Genomic DNA, 24,701 nt, shown 5'->3' on the forward strand with positions numbered 1-24,701 from the left:
AGAGAGTTCCCAGCGCAGAGCCAGAGACTCCTTTACAGAGGCCCAAGGAGGCGTGGAGGGAGGAGGAAGGCTGCCGAGGCTCTTTCCATCTCCATGAGTGTGTCAAGAATGCAAAGCACTAATGCTCCACTTGGTCCATTTTGCAGGGTTGAGTTTGCAGTGAGCAACCTCGAGGGATGAGCTGACATCTCACTCAGGGCCAAATAATGGATTTGCTTACTGCTTGCTATAAAATGGCACATTACCCAAGCTCAGAGTTCCCTTCCTATAACCTCCCCATCCCTCACACATGCACAGGTATCTATCTAAGCCATGGCATCACTCTGTGGGGCTTGGGGGCAAGGCAACTGACACTGGACAGTGGTGCTCATGCTTGCCAAGCATGAAGCCCTGTGCTGCTAGCAGCTGTGGAACATAGCTGTTAGCTTTAAAAAAGGGTAAAATTGTGTCCTGGACAGGACAGCCAGGTGAGTTGGGAAGGGAAGAGAGCCCGCCACGGGCACAGGCGTGTTGGGGGAAGTGGAAGTGGTGAGAGCACAGTAGGAAGTGAGAAGGGGCAGGCCATTCTTACCAGGCCGTGGACTTAAACCAGGAATGAGAGAACCCCTGGAGACGTTTAAGTTGGCAGACTTGGATTTCAGGAAGAGCTCTCTGGCTTCTGGGTGGAGAATGGCCAGTGGGGTAAATGGTGAGAGGAAAGACAGAGAATGGAGAAGGTTGGATGGGCTTGGGAAATTATCCAGGCCCTGGATGGAGGTAGAGATGTGGGCTCATGAACACAGAGGGGATTACTGATGTGGGATGGATGAGACTGTCCTCAAGAGTGTGGGACAGGAAGAGAGGGAGAGTCTTGGCCAGATCCAAGAAAGGAGCCCTCAGAAGAGGAGGGGAGTCAGAGGCAGGGAAGGGGCTGAGGCAGCCGGCCCAGCTGAGTGGACCCCAAGAGAGGTATCATGGGGTGGGGTGGGGTGGGGAGGGGTCAGTGTCAGAAAGTGGGCGGGGAGTGGCCTGACTCTGCTTTTGTCCTGTGGCCTTCTGGCCAAAGGCAGGGAAAGGTGGCCAAACACTGAGACCAGGAACTAAGAAAGAAAACTGCTGGTGGACTTCTTCCACCGTGAGCAGGCCACCAAGCCCGGAGCACTGCACTGCAGCCCCCAGTTCTGTCATGGGGTTGGGGGAGGTGAGGAGGGGCAAGGTGGGGAGCACACAGAGCACCCGCTGTCCTCGGAACACCACAGCGACTAGAGGTAAGGGAGCACCGGGTGTGGCTGGGATGTGGGCAGCAAGGGGCCAGAGGGGCCTCGAAGGAGTCACGGACCATTTAATGAAGGTGTATTGAAGGCCTACCATGGGCCATGCCCTAGTTAGTGATGGATCAGAATTATATAGCATATGCCAGGGGTCAGGCAGGTAATGAAGTGATCAGAAGGTGGTGAGGCAGTGGTGGTTGAGATTCACGTTGCAGTCACCCCAGGCTGGCCAGGCCAGGGAGCAGAAGCATGGCTGGATGCCGGAGCCCACCAGACTCCCCACTGCAGGGCAGGAGTGGCAGGGGGAGAGACTGTGAAAGGAGCATAGGCCAGGTCCTGGGTGAAAGCTGTGTCCTCAGCCTTGACTGATGGGTATAGGGAGCCACTAAATGCCCTGGGGCAGAGAGGTGAGGAAAAAAATACTTATTGAGCATTTACAAGGTGCAGGGTACTCACTAGATGCCTTCAGTACCAGAGCTGCTCAAACTCAGTGTGCATACCACTCTTCTAAGAATTTCATTAAAATGCAGATTCTAATTCAGCAGATATATGGCAGGGCTTGGGGTGCTGTCTTTAATAAGCTCCCAGCGCCTGGGACTGCACTTTGAGGAGAAGAGCTGTGTGTGCCCCAATGTGGTCCAGTGAGTACTCTGGGCTCCCTCTCGTGGGCAGGGAAGCTGAGGGCCCCATGAGCTCTCCTAGCTTCCTGAAGGCTCCCCATTGATGAGAGCTGACTATGCTGTGCTTTGCTGACCGCAGGGCCCGCTCCCTGCCCCCCACCTCCAGGTTGGGGTAAGTGGCACTTCTCTCCCTCCAGCTCTGCAGTCTTTGCCGAGGTTTAGGTCTTCCAGGTTTATAAAGTCAGGCCCTCCTGTTGGCAGCTGGCCCCCACCCTGGAGTATCTGAGCTTGCCTGTGGCAGCATCTAAAGATAGTCTCCCTTACAGGAAACAAGATACTATTGGCTAACTCTGCAAATAAAATGCTCTTAGAGGGAAGGAAAGGGAAATACTCATCTCTGGTAGAGTCTGAGCAGGACAGGGTGGCTGATTGGCAGATCCAGAGGTTCCCTTGGCAGTCCACGCCAGGTAGGTGCACAGGACTAGTTGGGTACCTGTGGGTGGGGTGGAGCAGTGGACAGCTAATAGGTTAATAATGCTTGTTTGCCTTACGTGCAGACAATGGAAACCATTTTCCTGGGGATGTTGTAGCCTAAATATGTCCAAGGGGATGGAAGAGTGGGAGGCAAGGAGTGATCAGATCATTTATAATACACTCAGCCGGGTGGAATAGGATTAGAAACATTAGTAATTACGTTTTAGAGACATGGAGAAAAGCTCATGATTTTAAACTAACTGAAAAAAGCATGAAAAATTGCATCTGGATGCTGTTGAGGAATTATTGCTAATTTTTTGAGATGAGAAATTGTATTAAAGTCCTTTTCAAAAAAGAGTCCTTAACTTCTAGAGATGCACACAAGTGTTTATGGGTGAAATTAAATAATTCAGTAGAGACGTTAAGTGGGAAATAGAGGAAATATTGACCATGGGTTGCTAATAGTTGAAGCCAGGTGATGGGTATAAGGAGGTTCTCGCTGCTTTTATTTGAAAAGTTGCTTTTTATTTGAAAATTTAATAATAAAGTTTTTAAATTTGTATCTGTATTTTAATATAAATATAAATGCACTTAATATAAAATATGTATAACATTTAGATAGAGAAAAGCTAAAAGGTTACTGTGGTTGATGCTAGGAAACTGCACTGCAGATAGATTCATGGGTTTTTTTCTCCTTCCAGTTTTTGTGCCATCTACAGGTTTTTGTTTGTTTTTTGTTTTTTGGGTTTTCTTTGTTTGTTTTTGTTTTGTTTTTTGAGATGGAGTTTCTCTTGTTGCCTAAGCTGGAGTGCAATGGCACAATCTCAGCTCACTGCAACCTCTGCCTCCTGGGTTCAAGTGATTCTCCTGCCTCAGCCTCCCAAGTAGCTGGGATTACAGGCATGTACCACCGCCCGGCTAATTTTGTATTTTTAGTAGAGGCGGAGTTTCTCCATGTTGGTCAGGCTGGTCTCGAACTCCCGATCTTAGATGATCCGCCGGCCTCAGCCTCCCAAAGTGCTGGGATTACAGGTGTGAGCCACCACGCCTGACCCATCTACAGTTTTTTATAAAAGCTATTTTAATTAATAAATTCCTGGCACAAATTTAGTGTTCAATTTTGATATATGCTGTTATAACCATTGTGAGGACACTCAGGCTCAGGTTTGTGTGGGTGGAAAACATGGTCTTCAGAAAGAAATTATGAGTGCAAGACAGGAGGAAATCCATCAGAGGCCCCAGCTGAGGACTGGCCACGGCTTGTTATTTCTCTTGCCTTGCCTCTGGCAATCACAGCCTCACAGAGCCTGCAATCCTTGCTTTGTGAGTTTATAGCTCAGTCCAGAGAACGGCTAAGAAAGTTTAGGATTCTTTCAACACCCCCTCCACAAAAAAAAAAAAAAAAAATTAATTTTTGAAATACTTGAGGTAGAAAACTTGAGGCAGAAAAAAATTGAGCCCAAAAAAAGGAAAATTGAACCACGTGAAAGCAGGCAAGAAAGCTTGCATTGCTCAGGGCATCCCAGGCCCAGAGGGTGCTTTGGAGGGAGCTGGGTTTCCTGAGAGGAGGCAGGGTGGGTGACGGACCTCTGCTGCAGAGGCTTGAGGACCACTGTCGGTTGGGAATGGGGGCAGTGGATTGGGGTTTAAAACCCCTGGGAATGAGAAATGGGCTCAGGAAGGCTAGGGTGGATTCTTTCATCTTCCTCTTTGCTTGGCTTTATTTTCACAAAGGAAGGCAGGGCAGGAAATTGTCTCAGCCCAAATTCAATGTGGTTCTTCTTAGTGCTCAGGCTTACCTGGCACTTGCCACATCTCTGGGATGGGAGCACCTACTATCCATCAGCCACGTGCCAGTCTCCACAAAGTCTGCTCCTGAACCCTGCCCCTCAGCTGGCCCCGCTTCACAGATGGGGACATAGACAGCTTGGCTTTGGAATGAAGGAATGAAGTCAGGAATGAAGTCCTGGCTCTGCACTTGGTGACTGTGCACAGCGCTTGCTAAGTCTGTTTCCTGCTTTTAAAATGGAGATTGTCCATCAGCCTTTGAAGCCATGTAATGGGTATGTGTCGACTTTCTGCAAGGATGAAAGGCATGGTATAGAAAGTCCCAAACACACTGCCTGACCCATCTTTGGTGCTCAAGAAACGATATATGTTGTTGTCATGAAGAAACTGAGCCTCAGAAAGTTTGGATACCTGAGAAACACTGACTACTATTGAATGAGGTTGTGAAGAACCCAGAGCTGTAGGGGCAGGAAAGCAAAGAACGTGTTAGAGCTGACCCAGTCAGGATGATCGTCTATCCCCTTCCCCATCCCACCCCAGCCCAGGAGGAACCCTGCCCGGCCCTAGGCAGCTATGGCACAGTGGCAATGTCAGGTATGGTTCTCCCTAGCCAGAGACCCTAGCCTCAAAAAAACCTCCTTCTTGGGATCCAGGCATCCAACTGTTCTTCCCCAGCCCCAGCCTCTGACCCAGCGTCCTGAGTCCAGAGACGTTTGGAACCAGCACCTGTAATGGAGGAGCTGAACAAGGAGGGGAACTTCTGCTGCTCCATAGCAGGTCACGGTCGTAGGAGGGAGTGGAACCAGAATGGCAGAATCCAGATCTTGGCTGCCTTTCCCAAGGACTTGTTCTGATTCCTAGCAGCACAGCCCAGGCATTCCGAGAAGTCAGGCTCTTTGGCATCACTCACTCTGCCCAAAAGAGCCAGGGGAAAGTTGGGGATTCTAGCTGAACCTCGATCCCACCTGCCCTCTTGAGGGGCTCAGAATCTGCTGGCTGCTTCGCAGGTGGGATTCTCACGGCACGCTGGCCACAGCTGATGCTTCGACCCCCTCATCTTGTTTGGCCAAAGTGCAGCTTTTTAGCTTGTGAGTAAGGAAGAAAAGCTGTATTATATGTCTTTAAACATCTTCCTAGACCACCTTTGTTTTTCCCCTTAAAGTGTGCTTAAGGAGAAAATGGAAAGTCTCCTTTCACTGTGTTGTATTTTGTTTATTCCAAAATACAACACACTGAAAGAACAATGTCTGGGTTAGCAAAGTATTCGATTTAATTTCCCACATGACTACCATCCAGGCTGAGAAAGAGAACCCCAGAAGCCTCTCTCATGTCCCTTCCTGACCACAGCCTCTTCCTCTCCCACAAAGAACCACAAGTCTGACTTCTATGGTGATCACTTCCTTGCTTTTCCCTATAGTTTGACTGAATCTAAATATCATCCCTAAACAATATAGCTTAGCTTTGCCTATTTTTGATCTTCATATTTGGATTCATACCTTTTGGTTTGGCTCAAGACTAAACTTTTAAAATGCATCCACGTTGTAGGAGACGTACATGCACAAAAATTTTCATGGCAACATTGTCCAAACTAGCAACAAACTGAAAGCCACCTATTTGTGCATTAGCAGTAGAAATGGCAATAAATCATGGACTATTCACACAGTGGAATCCTATGCAGCAAGGAGAATTAGCAGTCTACAGCCACACCAACAGCATGGGTGAGATGCTTCCAGAAATACTGAGATGAATTTAGAGATAAAGGCACGATTGGTCCATATCCACAGGGCACTTAACCCAGTGCATCTCCACCAGACACAATTTGTATTTCCATGAGCAAGAGTCATTTGCACTATCTGCTATAACCTACGGTGCTGTAAAATTAGCTTAGGCAATAAAGGGGGGAGGTAGCCCCAAAGAGTATGCTAGAAAGGACTCCCAGTAATCTTCAGTGTGTGTCTATTTCAAAGTCTTTCATCATTTTTCCTTGTAGTTACTTAGTGTGGAATTTCAGACCCCTCTCTTTGTCCCTCTTCTCCCTTTTCAGCCTTGGCTTTCTCTGCATCCTTCCCCGAAGCCCTGCACTCAGCCTAAACTGACTTTCCTGGACACTCTGGGAGCATGTGGGCTCCTCCCAACTCCACCGTCTTCACTGCCTTCTGTTCCTATTTCCCTCTGCCTGGCCTTGGCCCCAGGAAACCTTCCTATGCTCAGACCCTCTGTGCCTTTGTCTTCAAAGCCCACCCACTATTCACTGCCACCTCCATCTTGGTCAACCTGGAAGACTTTCCCCATCCTTAAAATATCAACTCAAACGACAGATTTTTTTTTTGTGTGTGTGTGTGATATCCTCTTGATCACCCTCCCCCGGTTTTTAAGGAGATAGATATAGAGGTTCAATCCTTGGGCTTCCCATAACTTTTCTTATATTCTGTTACTAAGCAATAATAAACACTTCTAGGAACTGTATCTTAAACACTTTTGCCTCTGCAGAATTTAGCACAGTGCCCAGTATTGGTGAAATATAATTAACAAAGTCTTCTTTCAACACAGAGATTCTCTCCACAAAAGGAGTAGAGAAAGAACAGTTTTATTATGGAATAAGCAGTAAACCAAAATATGCAGAGCATTATAGGCCATCTACTAAGAGGTTGCAAGAACAGAAAGAAATCTCCCCCTTTTGTATAGCCAAGTAGATACAACATGTTACATACATGTTATCAAGACAAACAATAACTGTTCCTTGAGAGGTCTTGCCAGCACCGTTTGCCATACATGGTTCACTCTAAATTTACCTGGTAATTAGGGTAACCACTTGTGTTAGCTAACTGGCTCTACCCAGAAGAAAATCGAATTTATAGAAGCACTATCTCCCTTAGGTTTGTTTACATTTCAAAGAGATGATGCCCAGATCCTTGGGAAAGACTAGCCTAGCTCATAAAGCTGACAAAGAGCCTATCTAGTTTCAAAAGGATTTACACACAAAGAGAGGAGAAAGTACGTAAAAGTTTTCTAGGTGGGCATGGTGGCTCATGCCTGTATTCCCAGCACTTTGAGAGGCTGAGGCGGGTGGATCACCTGAAGTCAGGAATTCGAGATCAGCCTGGCCAACATGGTGAAACCTTGTCTCTACTAAAAATACAAAAATTAGCTGGGCGTGGTGGGCGCCTGTAATCCCAGCTACTCAAGAGGCTGAGGCATGAGAATCACTTGAACCCAGGAGGTGGAGGTTACAGTGAGCCAAGATCGCACCATTGCACTCCAGCCTGGGCAATGAGAGTGAAACTCCGTGTCAAAAAAAAAAAAAAAGTTTTCTAAAGTAAATGGCTCTGAGAAAAAAACAGGAGGTGAGGAGATCTCTGTCCTTATTTTTAACAAGAAGAATTAAATGTTTTTATTTTTAATTTGTACTTATCCTTAGACTGGAATATGGTACAGATGCTCAAAAATATTGACTTAATTAATAATTAAACAATTAACAAGTCTATCTCTTTCTCAATTATTAAAAAAATTATGATGTATTTCTCTTCAAAATTTCACAGTTTACTTTGACAGAAATAAATAAATACCATAAAGTATTTTGAAGAGGAAAGGGAAGGGTGGGGCTTCAAACACAAAATAATGGCAGGTTTTGTAAAGGGGCAACTCACTAAACCCAATAGGATTCCCCTGTTGCTATTTTTTTTTTTTTTTTTTGGTGGTGGTGGTTGGAGGGAGGGGTTCAGTGTGCATTTGGCCTGTGTGAAAACTGGTGGGTAGACAATGCCATGCTGTTCTAGGTGGGCTCATTACTATAGGAATAGATAGTCACTGAATTTACTTGCATAGGGGATGGGGTATAAAATGTTTCCTTATAGCTCCTTAACATGGAATTCAGCACCCCTCTCCCCATCAGCCTTAGCTCTCTCTGCATCCCAAGGGATGTGTGTTATAAAAATAGCTGCCATCAAAAATGAGAAAACCATCAGGACCTGGTAAAACTTGGCTTCCCAAACAGTCAGGGGTCTGGGCATGGCAGCCGACTGAGAACCTTTCTATCTAGTACAAGGTAAACAAGATTTGCCAAGACTTGATCAACTGATCCAGCTCCCTATCTCCAAACAGAACCTCATCTGAATGCTCACAGGCTGTGCCCCAGACGTGTAGAAGTGTCATGTTCCCTGGGCAGGCTGCTGGGCAGCCTCTGTGTTGACAATAGACCACAGTTTTGCTGACCTAGGACTCATGTTGCTCTTTAAGACTGCTTCCTTGGCCAGGCATGATGGCTCACACCTGTAATCCCGGCACTTTGAGAGGCCCAGGCAGGAGGATCTCTTGAGGCCAAATGTTCAAGACCAGCCTGGTCAACATAGTAAGACCCCATATCTACCAAAAATAGCTGGGCATGGTGGTGCACACCTATACTCCAAGCTACTTGGGAGACTGAGGTGGGAGGATTGCTAGATCCCAGGAGTTCAAGGCTGTAGTGAGCTATGATCATGCCACTGCACTCCAGCCTGGGCAACAGAGCAAGATCCTGTCTCAAACAAACAAACAAACAGTTTCCTTCTGTTTGATTCTTGCTGAAAAATTGAGCATGCCAGAGCTAGCAAGGCTCTTAGAGATGGTCTGGTCCAATGTTTCAATTTCATACATCAAGAAACTGAAGCAGAGCAGAGTGACCTGCCCAGGGTCTCTCAGCCATTTGTGCTCAGAAATGTATGGGCTCCTGTGAAACATGTGGCTCTTAAAAGCACTATCATATATTTGAAGGCAGAAAATAGGCTAAACCTTCAGCCGTCAGACTTTTCCTCTCCAGAGAAAATGACCCCAGTTTCCTCACTATGATTGCTGAGAGCTAGATTCCTGGGGATCTGGCAGTGTGGACCACCTTAGTGGTGGCTGGAGGAGCAAATAATATCCCGCGTTCCATTTTCCACTCACCAATCCCTGAGGGTCAGCCTGCTGGGTTATGAGCCCAGAGCGGGAGAACCCCAACCAATTCAGAGATGCATCATGGACCAGTTTCTCTTAAGGGGCCTGGGTCTACTATTTTCAGTTCTACTTCGAGAGAAGTGACCTGAAATATCCTGCAGATTTCCCCTCCAGGGAGAAAAGCATTGTGCGGTGCAAGGAGCACAGGCTTTGTGGAAAGAGGCATCTGGGGTTGAGATCCTGGCTCTTTTGCTTCCTTGAACAAGTTAAACAAATCTCTGGGCCTCTGCTGGTTAATTTTTACCATGGGGATCATCATTTCTTAAGTGGGGTTGTGAAGAGAATGTAGTGGGATCTTGCGTGTGGAGCATGATGCTTAGCAGGCATCCGGGAATGGCAGCCTCCTCTCCTTCTAAACTGGGGCTTTCTGAGGGTGACTTCAGATTCCACAATGTCAACAGCACAATGGCATCCTCATAAGGAAAGTTTGGGTTGGGGCTCCTCAAGCAATTCTCTACTCTCATTTGGTACAAAGAAAAAAATTAAGCCTCACAATTTTCTTGGCACCAGACTGAACCTCAAACCCAGTCTTCACTTTTACTAAAAAGCCATAAACAGAGACCAGGAGGGTAAAAACTACCAGAAGATACACTGGATTTAGAAAACAGTAAGCTGAATGTGAAGCCAAAAGAGAGGGGGAAAGCAACATAAAAGAATGTCAGATTGAAGAAGAAATGGATTCCGGCCACCTAAAGAAGAAGGGAAGTATAGAAAAGGGAAGCTGATTGGAAACAATGGGTAATGATGAGTGTCCCTCCTCTAAAAAGTTAAAAAATAAATGAGCAGGCATGAGAAAAGGAAGTAGGCCAGAGGAAGTAGACCAGGATCAGCCGCGGATGTGAGTGGGGAATTTTACAAATTCTACTTGGGTGTGAAACATGTGTACACTCAAACCTCTGTCTAGGTTCACCAAAACTCTCCCAGCTCAAGGCCATTTAGTAAAACCTTGGCTTAACTGAATAGTGGGTAAGGAGGCCTGAGGATGGCCCAGAGAAGGTTTAAATTCTTACTGGCTGCTGCACTAAGTTGTAAAGTACAGCCTTAGTTGATGGTGCCTTTATTAGTGCAACATCCCAGAATGCATGCGTCTTACAACCCTTGTGGATATGAAACCCAGCTGGGTAGACACTGCAAAGTCTTATCTCATTTGATTCTTCCACTTGGTTTCTAGTGTCCCTCAGGGACAAAGGAAAGCCATGGTCCAGCCTAAGATGAAAGCCAGTTAGACCTCTGGCAGGCCTTTGACCACCCTGAGGGCCACCCCCAAGGTATGGCCACACTCCCATCTGCTGCCAGGAGGCCCTGTCTTTAGGCTCAGCTCCCAAACCTTGAACATCTTGGAAGATCCACAAATAGGAGGTGCACTCAGCTCAGGCTCAGTCTTCCTTAAAAAGCACCTTGCTAAAGCTATCAAGTTCACTGGAATACTTCTGTGAAGGACACAGCTTCACTGATGTCAGATTTCCGATGTAAATGGTGCCTTCACATGCTCTGGGGCATTTGGCTACCAAGGGCGGGTTTGAACTAACTCCAGCACACAGAATACAAGTCCCTTCAGAACCAGGCAAAACCCTTTGTTGCCCCATGACTCATGCTGTTTCTTGAGATTTGCATAGATGTGAGAGGTATGGTTGAAATGAGAGGTTGTGCTTGCCAAGTTGTCCTCTGACTGTGGAGAGCTGGTGAGCCTCTTCTCATCTCCTGGGGCTCCACATTATAGAGCTGACGAATCTCTTTTCTTGCTCCTTGAAGTCTTTCATTCACTTATTTATTAATTCATTTAACATATCAGGCACCTACTAAATTCTCAGAGTTCAAGGCTTCCTAGCCTATGATCAGAAAGGACACCTGTGTGCTCATGAGCACCCCTGGGATCAGGGTGACTGATAGGGTGCTGTCATCACTACTAGATGAAACTCTTTGGAACAAAGGTCTAGGATATAATATTTATCCTTCTGCAAATATTCATATGGCGTTCGCTGTGTACCAGGCCTTCTGTTGAACATTGACCTGCAGAGCTGAAGAGAACATGGGTCTTCTCTTAGGAACTCCTAGTCTTGGGAAAGAGGAGTGGGGAAGGGCTGTAATGTGAAGTTAAAAAAAAGTGCTGAGGCCGAACACATCTGGGCCCTCACTGCAGCCCTATTGCACACAGACTGCATCACCTTGAACAAGTTATTCACCCTCTCTGAGTTCATCTATTTGCCAATAAAAATAGAGATGATCCTTTTATATGTTGGCTACCACTTATTAAGTATGTGCAGCATGCTTGTTATTGTACTAAGTTACTCATTTTTTGGTTTTTCGTATAACTCATATTTTTGTTTATTTTTATTTTAAAATTCCAAACGAATTAATTAAACTATTTTCCAAAATACGTAATATGTGTACATGGTAAAAAACATTTCCAAAAGTTTACCATAAAAACTGTCTCCTTTCCCATATCCTCAATCCTTCAGAATCCCTCTCCAGGGATAATTACTGTTACCACCACCAGTGTATTCCTTAAGAGATATTTAAACTTTATACAAAATACGCACACATCATTCTTTTCCACAAATGACGGCATACTATGTACATGGTACCTCACCTAGCTTTTTTCACTTACCAGTATATCTTAGAGATTGTTGCATAACAGAATATATAGATCTGCCTGTTTTTGTTGTTTTTCCCAAGTTTCCAAGAGCTAGAAACTGTTTGTGTTTTTAAACAGCTGCTTGGTATTCCATTAATTGGACTTATCGTGCTCTGATCTGTCCCTAGTGATGGACATTGGGGTTGTTTCCCTTCATTTATATTTGAAGCTTGCTGCAGTGACAGTGTACACACTTGCTTGAGTATGTGTGTGTCTACGATAAATCCCAATAAGCAATTTAAAGTAATTTAATTCTTATGCTCTCAACAAACCTAAGAGGTTATTTTTTTAGAGGAGGAAGCTAAGGCTGTTGTTTTGATGACTTTTTACCACTGGACTTAGGACTCAACTGTTTGATAGTCATTGTGTCCTTGACTCTTCTCCCCTGCCAGGATTTGGCCCCTAAACCGAGTCTCCTCCATCTTCAAGGGAGAGTGGGAAGAGCACAGGCCTTGGCCTCAGTCCTGCTCCCCCTGCTTCTAGCTGTGGGATGAGCCAGGTGCTTCACCCAGCTGTGCCTCCTGTGAGGCACAATGTGTGCAGAATGGAAATGTGAACATGAATATCAAAAATGTCCCTCAATGACCAGTGCCGTTCCTCAGAGCCACATGGGAGCTCATAGAAAGCGATATTGGTACTGCTCTTTCCTCCGTAGCATGGTCCAGATGGCTCGTAGCAGGGACCGTGATATGCTGGGTGAACACCCACTGCATGCACCCACTGTGCCAGCACTGAGAGACTCCTGTGGGAGCCACAGCAATTCTAGGGTCTTCACTGGGGACTCTGAGACAGCAGGGAGCTAGGATGAGGGCTGCAGAGTGTTCTTCTGCCCTCACTGAGCAGACCCCCTGGATGGCAGGGAGCAGTCCCAAGCCAGATGGATGCCCATAACCAGCCATTTGGCTCTCAATACATAATATCACCACGTGTCAGGCAAAACCATCCTGCCCAGAGCATTATCTGAATTTGCATCCCATCTGCAGAAGATACATTGACCCACTTCTTCCATTCTGTCTTAATCAAAGTCTTTATGTGAATTTTCCCCATTGAGAAGACAAGCCCCTTCCTGGCTTAGACTGTGCCTGACTGATCTTTCCATGAGCTCCTTGCCAAGCCAGAACCACCCCCAGCTTATATGGAGACTTGGTGCAAATTAGAGATGTCCCTGTGCATGTGGCAGCCCTGAGCCCAGGCACCCAGTAAGGCAAAGGGCCTGATTTGGGACCCCTCTGCCACTCCACCAGGCAATGAGTTGCTTATTTCTAACTTTCCCTGCCTTCTCCACATTTGTCCCATTCCTTCCTCTCATCATGAATATCCCTAGAGGCATTCAGCAGTGCAGTGAATTAAATATAGAACTTTTTCTTCAGAATTGCAGAAAGGATTAGATCGATAATAATCCAAATAGAGCAATGAGCCTGACAGTTTAGTAAAAGCTCAATAAAGGGTGGCTTACCTCCCCCAAAATAATCTGAAAAGAAAGCATGTCTTATTTCAGGGGGAAAAAAAATAAAGTGACCTTTAAAGACCAAATTCCCAGGATACCCAGGGTGGAGGTGGAACATGGAAGTCCACAGGCAGCCTGGATGTTTCCAAAGATCCAAAGGGATCTTTGGAATGCAGGAAACAAATTGAACATGTATTAAGTGCTTGCTGTATGTGACACACTGCCAGGTGCTCCCCTTAAAACAGTTCTGTGGGCAGGCATGAGAGTGAATCCCAATCTTACAGACAAGGAATGTTAGGCTTAGAGGTTTCAAGCTCACCCATCACTCAGCCAAAGATGACAGATGCAGGATTCAATCTCAGGAGTGCCCGAGTCCACAGAAGTTCCTGTGCTGAAGAACTGACCACAGGCACATAAAGAGATGCGAGACAATTTTTACTGGATTTGGCCACCTCTCAAGGTCAGCTTTGCCAGCTCTTCTCACTGGGGGAAGGGGAGGGAGAAAGTAGCTAGCTCCAGGGTCCCTAACATAGAACCACCAAGGACTTGACTATGTTTACTCATACAGCAGCTTGTCTGGGAAGATCATGCTCTGTGACAAGCTACAGGCACTAAGTAGCAATTTCTGTTTCCCACATATTAGCTTGAGTCATATGAAACTGACATGGATGTGGCTCAAAAATAGCTGTATGTCAGCCATTTTATACCATTTGACTTAAATGTTATTAATTAACGTCACAGCCAGAGATTATTCTCTGAGAAAAGGGCACTGTAGCCTGAATCAGAGAAAGCGTACATGTTCCCAGGGGTTGAGAACTCATCACAGCCTGAGACAGCTTGGGTTGTAAAGCCCTGGCCCACTTATCCCAGGAGAGTCTGGGTGAGATGCAGGCCCCAAAGCAGAGGCTGGGAAGGGAGAAGTGACGCCCTGGCTGGGTGGGCCCTCCTCTTGGTGAGACACCACCTGGGTAAAACCATCACGGAAAGGCTGTAGTGGGGCGTGGAAACTCCCTCGGTTAAAGCGTGAGCTTTGCTGTAAGTTGTGGTAAGGAGGGAGGCAGTGACAACCAGGAGGCCTGTTTTGAGAGTTTCTAAGGGACCCATCTGTGGTATCACGAGGAGACGCCCAGAGGAGCAGTGTGAAAGGGCTGCCTCCCAGCTGGCTCTGGAGTGAATGAGCAGCAAGTCCTGGCTGCGAAAAGAAGGGGAGTGCAGCCTGCGGACATGTCTTCTTTTTTCAATTCCTGCTCAGAAGGAAACAGGAGATAAGAATAGTGGGGAAGGCCAGATCAAAGTCAACTATAGGGCTGGTAATGGTAGGGGGAAATAGTCACCCGGAGACTAGCCCAGCAAACTAACAGAGCCCCATCCTCCATCTTGGATCAGTCAGCCCCTCTATGACTGCAGAGTCCTGAATGATGGCAACACCTTCTCTTCACTTAGGGTTGTAGGATGACCAACAGTCCTGATTTGCCTGGGACTGGGGGGTTCCCAATAGGTGGGACTTTCAGGGCTAAAATCAGGAAAGTCCTGGGCAACCCAAAACAAGGTAGTCACTCTAGAGTGTATGACTCTGTCTGATACCTGCTAAGAAAGAGAAGAACTTGTTGGTTATAAGGAGAAGAGGAGGTGAAATGGTTGTCAAAAAAACAAAGATGAGGGCTTCTGGGTGCTGTTCTGCCCAAGGCTCTGGGTCTGAGGCTTCTCTCTCCAGGCCTAGCTTCATGGAAAAGTAAGGGACCAGAGGGTGGAAAAGGTGGAAATAAAGGAAGACGATGGAGAATTGTTTTGTGGAAGTTTGGACTGGAAGTGTGAATTACAGCTGCACCCCCAATTCACCCCATCTCACCCCTCTCCCCCTCCTGCTCATGGTTCTCCCTTTCTCATCCACACATTGGTCAAACTAGCTAGCTTTTGGAGAGATTTTGGGCAGTAAAAGAAAAACAGATCTGTCTCAAGCTTCAAAAAGCCTAGAGCTGGCCGGGCGCTGTGGCTCACGCCTGTAATCCTAGCATTTTGGGAGGCTGAGGCGGGTGGATCATCTGAGATCAGGAGTTCGAGACCAGACTGGCTAACATGATGAAACCCCATCTCTACTAAAAATACAAAAATTAGCCAGGTGTGGTAGTGCACGCCTATAATCCCAGCTATTTGGGAGGCTGAGGCAGGAGAATCGCTTGAACCCCAGGGGTCAGAGGTTGCAGTGAGCTGAGATCGCACCACTGCACTCCCCTCTGGGTGACACAGCGAGACTCCATCTAAAAAAACAAAACAAAAAAAAAATGCCTAGAGCCAAATGCTCACAGAGCCATTTACTGCATGGCTTTGGGCAAGTCAAAGGAGTCTGCCTCTCCTGTCAGAAGAGTCTGTTGCAGTCTTCATCACAAGACTGTTGTGGGGATTAAACAAGACGGCAAGTGGGAAGTTGGGAAATGTAGTGTGCACCCAACCAATATTTGTTTCTTCCTGCCTGCCTACATATGAGGCCACACAGAATTCCAACTTTGTTTCTCTGATAACTAACACAGTTACTTGTTTTTCTTTCTGATCCAGGCCTTCACCATGGATCAGTTCCCTGAATCAGTGACAGAAAACTTTGAGTACGATGATTTGGCTGAGGCCTGTTATATTGGGGACATCGTGGCTTTTGGGACTGTGTTCCTGTCCATATTCTACTCCGTCGTCTTTGCCATTGGCCTGGTGGGAAATTTGTTGGTAGTGTTTGCCCTCACCAACAGCAAGAAGCCCAAGAGTGTCACCGACATTTACCTCCTGAACCTGGCCTTGTCTGATCTGCTGTTTGTAGCCACCTTGCCCTTCTGGACTCACTATTTGATAAATGAAGAGGGCCTCCACAATGCCGTGTGCAAATTCACTACTGCCTTCTTCTTCATCGGCTTTTTTGGAAGCATATTCTTCATCACCGTCATCAGCATTGATAGGTACCTGGCCATCGTCCTGGCCGCCAACTCCATGAACAACCGGACCGTGCAGCATGGCGTCACCATCAGCCTAGGTGTCTGGGCAGCAGCCATTTTGGTGGCAGCACCCCAGTTCATGTTCACAAAGCAGAAAGAAAATGAATGCCTTGGTGACTACCCCGAGGTCCTCCAGGAAATCTGGCCCGTGCTCCGCAATGTGGAAACAAATTTTCTTGGCTTCCTACTTCCCCTGCTCATTATGAGTTACTGCTACTTCAGAATCATCCAGACGCTGTTTTCCTGCAAGAACCACAAGAAAGCCAAAGCCATCAAACTAATCCTTCTGGTGGTCATCGTGTTTTTCCTCTTCTGGACACCCTACAATGTTATGATTTTCCTGGAGACGCTTAAGCTCTACGACTTCTTTCCCAGTTGTGACATGAGGAGGGATCTGAGGCTGGCCCTCAGTGTGACCGAGACGGTTGCATTTAGCCATTGTTGCCTGAATCCTCTCATCTATGCATTTGCTGGGGAGAAGTTCAGAAGATACCTTTACCATCTGTATGGGAAATGCCTGGCTGTCCTGTGTGGGCGCTCAGTCCATGTTGATTTCTCCTCTTCTGAATCACAAAGGAGCAGGCAGGGAAGTGTTCTGAGCAGCAATTTTACTTACCACACGAGTGATGGAGATGCATCCCTCCTTCTCTGAAGGGAATCCCAAAGCCTTGTGTCTACAGAGAACCTGGAGTTCCTGAACCTGATGCTGAATAGTGAGGAAAGATTTTTGTTGTTGTTTCTTACAGGCACAAAATGATGGACCCAATGCACACAAAACAACCCTAGAGTATTGTTGAGAATTGTGCTCAAAATTTGAAGAATGAACAAATTGAACTCTTTGAATGACAAAGAGTAGACATTTCTTTTACTGCAAATGTCATCAGAACTTTTTGGTTTGCAGATGACAAAAATTCAACTCAGACTAGTTTAGTTAAAAGGGGGTGGTGAATATTGTTCATATTGTGGCATAAGCAAAAGGGTGTCTGAGCCCTCAAAGTGAGGGGAAACGAGGGCCTGAGCCTAGCTAGAATTCCCTCTCTGACTCTCAAATCTTTTCGTCATTATAGATCCCCCAGACTTACATGACACAGCTTTATCACCAGAGAGGGACTGACACCCATGTTTCTCTGGCCCCAAGGGCAAAATTCCCAGGGAAGTGCTCTGATAGGCCAAGTTTGTATCAGGTGCCCACCCCTGGAAGGTACTGTTATCCATGGGGAAGGGATATATAAAATGGAAGCGTCCAGTCCAATCTCACCGATAGAGAAGCAGAAATACATATTTCCAAGAAGTTGGATGGGTGGGTACTATTCTGATTACACAGAACAAATGCCACACATCACCCTTACCATGTACCTGACCCAGCTTCTCCCCTGATTACACCAGCCTCGTCTTCATTAAGCCCTCTCCCATCACATCCCCAAACCTGCAAGGGTTCCCCACTGCCTACTGCATCAAGTCAAAACTCAAATGCTTGGCTTCTCATACCTCCACCATGGGGTCCTACCAACAGATTCCCCATTGCCTCCTCCTTCCCAAAGGACTCCACCCATCCTATAAGCCTGTCTCTTCCATATGACCTCATGCATCTCCACCTACTCCCAGGCCAGTAAGGGAAATAGAAAAACCCTGCCCCCAAATAAGAAAGGATGGATTCCAACCCCAACTCTGGTAGCTTGGGACCAGTCGAGCTTCAGTTTCCTTGTCTGTAGAAGAGGGATAAGGTACCTTTCACATAGAGATCATCCTTTCCAGCATGAGGAACTAGCCACCAACTCTTGCAGGTCTCAACCCTTTTGTCTGCTTCTTAGACTTCTGCTTTCCCCACACCTGGCACTGCTGTGCTGTGCCCAAGTTGTGGTGCTGACAAAACTTGGAGGAGCCTGCAGGTGCTGCTGCGTGGCATAGCCCAGACACAGAAGAGGCTGGTTCTTACGATGGCACCCAGTGAGCGCTCTCAAGTCTACAGAGTGACAGCCTTCTGTAACCTGACTCTCCTGGATTGCCTTGAATATCCCCTCCCAGTCACCTTGTGGCAAACCCCTGCCCATCTGGAAAAATACCCCATCATTCATGCTACTGCCAACCTGGGGAGCCAGGGCCATGGGAGCAGCTTTTTATTTTCCCCCTAGAAACGTTTGGAACAATCTAAAACTTTAAAGCTCGAAAAACAATTGTAATAATGCTAAAGAAAAAGTCATCCAATCTAACCACATCAATATTGTCATTCCTGTATTCACCCGTCCAGACCTTGTTCACACTCTCACATGTTTAGAGTTGCAATCATAATGTACAGATGGTTTTATAATCTGATTTGTTTTCCTCTTAACATTAGACCACAAATAGCGCTCGCTTTCTATGTAGTTTGGTAATTATCATTTTAGAAGACTCTACCAGACTGTGTATTCATTGAAGTCAGATGTGGTATCTGATAAATTCCTGTGTATCTGATAGCTCTTTGGCAGTCTATATGTTTGTATAATGAATGAGAGAATAAGTCATGTTCCTTCAAGATCATGTACCCCAATTTACTTGCCATTACTCTATTGATAAACATTTAACCTGTTTCCAATGTTTAGCAAATACATATTTTATAGAACTTCCATCTGTGTAACTTTGTTTCTCCCATTCAATTATTTCCTGTGGTTAAATTCATTGCCATGGGGAAAACTGAGTCAAAGGGCATGGGAACACGTTATCTTTGGATACACACATATGAAAGTCGTATATTACACAACCTTTACTGAGTTGTATTATATACAAAATGTGAACACAGATCCAGAGCTATTCCAAAGATGATGAGACCAAGCCTCTTCCCTCAATAATTTAAATGCAGAAGAGAAGTGAAGGAATAATCACGCTTTGCATTAGGTGGTAGCACAGGAGTACTACGTGACTTCTGACCTGAGTGTTTAAGGGAAAGGGGTTCTCCAGATAAAGAAAGAGGTGGCATTCCAGGCTGAGGAAACAGCACGTATAAAGGAAGTGTGTGAGAGCCACAATGTGAGAAAACTCTGTGCAAATATTAAAAGGCGTTGGAAGTGGAGTGGGTGGTAGGAATCTTCTGAGCTGAGCTGTTAGCTGTGGGCTGAGCTAAAACAACCAATGGAGGGGGTGCTGGTTCTCCTCAGGGTGTTCACGGGGTTTCTTCATTATTACCTGATCCTCATTCCAACTGTTGAACCATAAGACTTTTAATTAAAGTTTAACCTATTTCTGGACTTCTAAGAAGGAGGAAATAATTATTTTGGCTTGAGAAATAAAAGAAGAGAAACAAACACTTTCATTTCTAGAAGAAAATTAAATTTGTATCATTAGGAACCTATATTTATTCATTCATTCATTTTGCTGAATAGGACAGAATAGGGAGAAAATAAGGAAGCTCATTGAAAAATCCAAAATAGCAAGGATGTTGGTGTCTAAATAAAGGAAGGCATTTTTGGAAAGGACAATTGGCCCTCAGAGCACACCTGAATCAGACCCACTCCTGCTTCTGAGGTCTGGGCTTCCCAAGAGCACAGGGATCTGCCTGTGATGAATCCCGACATATTAACTCTCTGCTTCGGCAGGTTGCTTAACATCTCTGAGGCTCAATCTCTTCATCAGAAAAATAAAGATAAAAGTAGTTCCCACCCGGTAGGGTTGGAGCAGAGGATTCAGTAAGATTACCCCTGCAAAGATTACAGTGCAGACCTGGCAAAGCAAGCTCGAATGAATGGTGGTGATTATTTTTATACTTATTATTTTTAATATCAGACTGTGCGTTTCCCAGCAACTAAACACATGCTATCTTGTACTTGCCTTTTGCTTTTCTTAGTAGCAGAATCGCAGACTCTTGGGTGGTTGGAGATAACTGGGTCCAAATCCACATTTCGTGGGTAAGAAAATGGAGGCTCAGAGAGGGCCAGCAGTTGCCCTAAGATGCCACAGTGAATTACTGGGAGAGGTAGATCCTTGATTCACAGTCTACTGTCTCCTTCCTCATCTTGATAAAAATACAGATCAATCTGACCTCTAAGAGCAGAGAACACAGAAGGAAGGTCTACAGGCAGATAATGAGGCAGGGAAAAGCAGCCCACAAGGTAGCTGAAGAGTTTAACAAAATCAATCTGCACATGGACTGGTGTGTGCTGTGTGGCACAGCCTTTGGCAATTGCCGTTTGGAGACATCTGTATCTGCAATGACAGATGGCTTCAACCGAGACTCATCAGCAAAGGCTGCAGAATTCCCAGAGGCAAATGTTATCAGTGGCTTCCAAGAGGATCTGGGCGGGTGGGCCAAGACTTAGACAGACAGGCCACTGTGGAGGGACAGCCACACCCAGGGGCTGCCCAGTGCTTGGGTAAAATGCTGAATCCCTTCTACATAATTCCACTCACTTCATGCTTATTCTATGGTCATTTAATGACATTCTAAGAGAATGTCTCCTTCCCAGGGTCCTTGCCAGCAAGAAAGATGGAGCATATATACTTTAAGTTACTAAGAAGAGCTATCAACCCTTGTAATCCGTTGCACCTAGAGTGTGTACAGGGTCTCATGGTTTTTCCATTCACCTCTCTCTGAGATGTTTTCCCTGAGCATCCAGGGAGAGAGTTCACCCAACAACTACACCTGGGAGCATAAGAGCCTGACTGAGAGGTCCACCTTGGGTAGTACCTGGGCCCAAGATGATGCCCATTTGTGCCTTCAAAATTGGAGCAGTTTGTCCTAACTCAGCAGCTAATTTTTTCTCCACCTGCACCGTACTCACTGGCCCATGGGGACCACTTCAGTTTCAACATGACTTGCAATATTGTTTGCTTAACTTGCTGAGTTGGCAACAAAATTTTGGGCTACTCAAAAGTAGTGTGATCTGAGAGCAAGTGAGAAAAGCGAGTCTTAGCAAATTTAGAAATATCCGGTTTCTCTTCAATATACTCTCCATCCACAGGAGGGCCAAGGGCCAAGTCGTTTTCTGAGGGATGTGCGGCATCATGCTTCTATTTCCGTTACATTACAGCAGTTGTTAGGCAACAGGGAGAGTTCCTCCAGACACACCCGGGGCAGTGCTGGCAACTGCAAAACATGCTCAGCAGAAAGATTACTCTTTTACTCCATATTTCCTTATTTACTGAGATAGAAACAAAAATAACATTTTAATTTGCATTTCTTTGAACATTAGGTAAGATTGTTCATTTTTCAAGGCATTTGTTTAAAATTATTTGTATATTTTTCTGATTCTAAAAGAAAGATACTCATTATAGAAAACATGAAAAATACACAATTTAAAATTAAAAATGTTTTAATTACACAATATTCAACCTCCCAGAGATAACTGTGGTTTAACACTGAAGTTATTTTCTGCCATGACCATATTTAAAAAAAAATACATAAGAATAGACATTTTTCAAAAGGAGACACATGAATGGCCAACAGGTAAGTGGAAAAATGTTCAACATTTCTAATTATTAGGAAAATGCAAATTAAAATCACAATGAGATACATCTCAGATTTGTCAGAATGGCTTTTATCAAAAAGACAAAAGATAATAAATGTCAGCAAGAACGTGGCAAAAAGGGAACCGTTGTGCACTGTTGGTAGAAATATGAATTAGTACAACCATTATGGACAACATTTTACAGGTGTCTCTAAAACTAAAAATAGAATTACCATATGATCCAGCAATACCACTTCTAAGTATTTACCTAAAAGATGTGAAATCAGTTTGTTAAAGAGATGTCTGCACCCCCATGTTCATTGCAGCACTATTCACAATAGCCAAGTTCTAGAATCAACCTAAGTGTCCATCAACAGAGGAGTGAATAAGGGAAATGTGGCATATATACACAATAGAACACTATTCAGCCTTTAAGAAGAAGGAAACTCTGTTATCTGCGACAACATGGATGGAATTGGAGAACATGATGCTAAGTGAAGTAAGACAGGCACAGAAAGGCAAATACTGCATGTTCTCACTTATATGTGGAATCTAAAACAATCAAACTCATAGAAGCAGAGAGTAGAATGGTGGTTACAGATGCTAGGGGGTGGGGAGAGAGGAGAGAGCTGATGGTCAGAGGGTACAAAATTTCAGCTAGATAGGAGGAATATGTTGCTTTTTTCTTTTTCGGAGTTTTATTACACAGTGTGGTGAATCTAGTTAAGAATAGAGTATTGCACATTTCAAAATTGCTAAGACAGTAAATTTCAGATGGTCTCACCACAAAATATGTTAAGTATTTGAGATGATGAGTATGTTAATTAGCTTGATTTAATTATTTCACTTTGTATTCATAAATCGTAACAGTGCTTTTTACCCCATAGTTCTATATAATTATAAATTGTCCATTTACAATTTTAAAAACTGAACAAAACCTAAAAGCACTTGAATTTCATCAATAAGAAAATGGTTCAATAAATGTCAATTTAGCCATACAATAAAATATAGTATAACTTAAAAGAATGAGTCAATTCTATAAATATGACCCTAAAGGAATGTCCGTAATATATCCTTAAGTCAAAAAGACAAATTTCAGAGTTAAGCACATTTTTATTTTTAAATATAAACTATATATATGTTTATATATATAAAATAAGCACATTTTTATTTTTAAAAAATTTGAGATGAGAATATATACAGTTTTATATCTTCTTTTTTCAATTAGCATTATAGTATGATCATTTTCCCATCTATTATATTCAAACATGATTTTGAATGATTGCATAGGACTCAATAATAGACTTTATCCATCCAAGCCCTACTGACAGACATGGGTGTTACTCCCATGTTTTTCACTATGAGGAATGACACTGTAATGAACATAAATCTTTGCACACATCTTTGATTGTATGAAAGGAATTAGTAGACTAATAGATTTCAGCATTTGTAAATCTCTTGCTAGCTACTGGAAATCTACTTTTCAGAGAGATGACACTGTGTTGCTGGCTGTCTAAGACTCCCAATCCCTGACCTTAGCACCACCTACCTTCCTAGTCTTTGAGGTCAGGATATTGTGGGCTTTTGTTATTGGGTGACAAACCAGCTACTGACTTTAAGAGGCAGAAAGAAAAGACTTCTGTTCTTAAAAGGAGATGGTAAGGCTGCCCTTTAGCAGAGAGAAAAGAAGAGGGATGAGGGGATTTTTAAAAAGGGACCGATAACATCCCAAAACTGTTATTTTAAGGGAACAGAGACCACTTAGCACCTGGGCTAAGGGGACACAGGATAGGCCATCGGAGCCATAGAGCATCAGGTAAGAGCAGGAGGTGGAGAGACTTGTTCTGAGGATAGAGGGGTTTCCTCGCAGGAGAAGAAGAAATAGAGGTGAGCAGAGCAACCATAAAGCCCTTGTGCAGTTTGAATGTTCAAAATATCCACTTCTATACAAAACTTGAAAAACCTGCAAAAGGCAACAGAGAGAACTGATTCAAGATTTAGCACAGTTGATTGGACTTTCAATGTATCCTCCGTCATTTTGGATACACTTGTACATAGCCATCTCAGCATAATGTAGAGCTCACACCTGTAAAATAAAAGAAAGAACAAAATCAAACATGAGCAACTTTATTTAAATATTTTGTAAATTATCTCTGGGTTGCATTTCACAAATTATCTATACTTTATATGGAAGTAAAATTTATTAAAAGTTCAAACCATAGTGACTTTATGGATACTCTATACCTTGGGCTTTGCTGGCAGCAGTGATGCTCCAATCAGCCAGGGAAATCCATGAGTTCCAGCTTTAAGAACCCCTTGGCATATCCAGGTACTCTTGCTTTGGGGAGGAGGATGCCCAGCTGCCATACTGGGAAGGTAATATCAAAAGGCTCATTTACACTTCCAGCACTACTATATGAGTTTCCCTTTGAAAGCACATTATTTCACTGAGGAAATAGAACCAGAAAAGAACTTCCATGGCCTTCCCCAACTACATCTTCCCATCTTCCTGCAGCTGTGCCGGTGCACTCTGCTGTCCCTCCTCGTATCATGGAAGAATCGTCCCTGCGCTTATCTAAAGCCAAACCTGCCACCTGAACGCTACATCCCAGCCCCTTTTACCTTCCCCTCCTGCATTTATCCCCCTCTCCTGCATTACCTGTCTCTCCCCTCTGCTGGATAATTGGTATGCAAGCAGGCCAGAATACTTCTCATTTTTAGGAGCCTCCTCTTGATGCCACATCTCCCCCAGCTCCTGCCCATGTAGAGGCACTCAGAAGAGTTCTCTCCAGACAGCTCCCTGTCTCATTCTTGAATTTTCTTCTCAACCCTCCCCCAGACACACTCTTGTCGAAGTCACCAGTGTTCTCTATGTTGCTAAATCCGATGGTCCATAATCAGGCCTCCCCTTACTTGACCCTTTAGCAGAATTAGGCAAAGTTGATGGCTCCTTCCTTCTTGAAGCATCTTTTCCATTCATCTTTGGAGATGCCACTCTCTCGGTTCTCCAACCACCTCACTGGGTGCTCCTCTGCAGTCTCCTTCTCTGGTTCCTTCTTGCCTCCCTAACCTCTATGCATCAAGGGCTTCAGCCTCAGTCTCCAGACTTATCTGCTCCTCT

The 24,701-nt window shown here is 44.9% G+C and overlaps 1 protein-coding gene across 2 annotated transcripts; it reads left to right on the plus strand.

Annotated features, from left to right (window-relative positions):
- Positions 1 to 542: 542 nt before the first annotated feature.
- CX3CR1 (C-X3-C motif chemokine receptor 1) lies at positions 543 to 18,766 on the plus strand. 2 transcript variants are annotated; one of them, XM_002813914.6, is made up of 2 exons: positions 543 to 681; positions 15,739 to 18,766. In XM_002813914.6, exons 1-2 carry the CDS (start codon positions 595 to 597, stop codon positions 16,813 to 16,815), a joined length of 1,164 nt encoding a protein of 387 aa, XP_002813960.3. In that variant the 5' UTR covers positions 543 to 594; the 3' UTR covers positions 16,816 to 18,766. The 2 variants fall into 2 exon arrangements, with proteins under 2 accessions (XP_002813960.3, XP_002813959.1); XM_002813913.6 differs by lacking the exon at positions 543 to 681 and adding an exon at positions 2,232 to 2,337.
- The last annotated feature ends 5,935 nt before the right edge of the window (positions 18,767 to 24,701 follow it).

Source organism: Pongo abelii, chromosome 2 (assembly GCF_028885655.2).
Source record: "Pongo abelii isolate AG06213 chromosome 2, NHGRI_mPonAbe1-v2.0_pri, whole genome shotgun sequence".
In the NCBI taxonomy this organism is placed as follows: Eukaryota; Metazoa; Chordata; class Mammalia; order Primates; family Hominidae; genus Pongo; species Pongo abelii.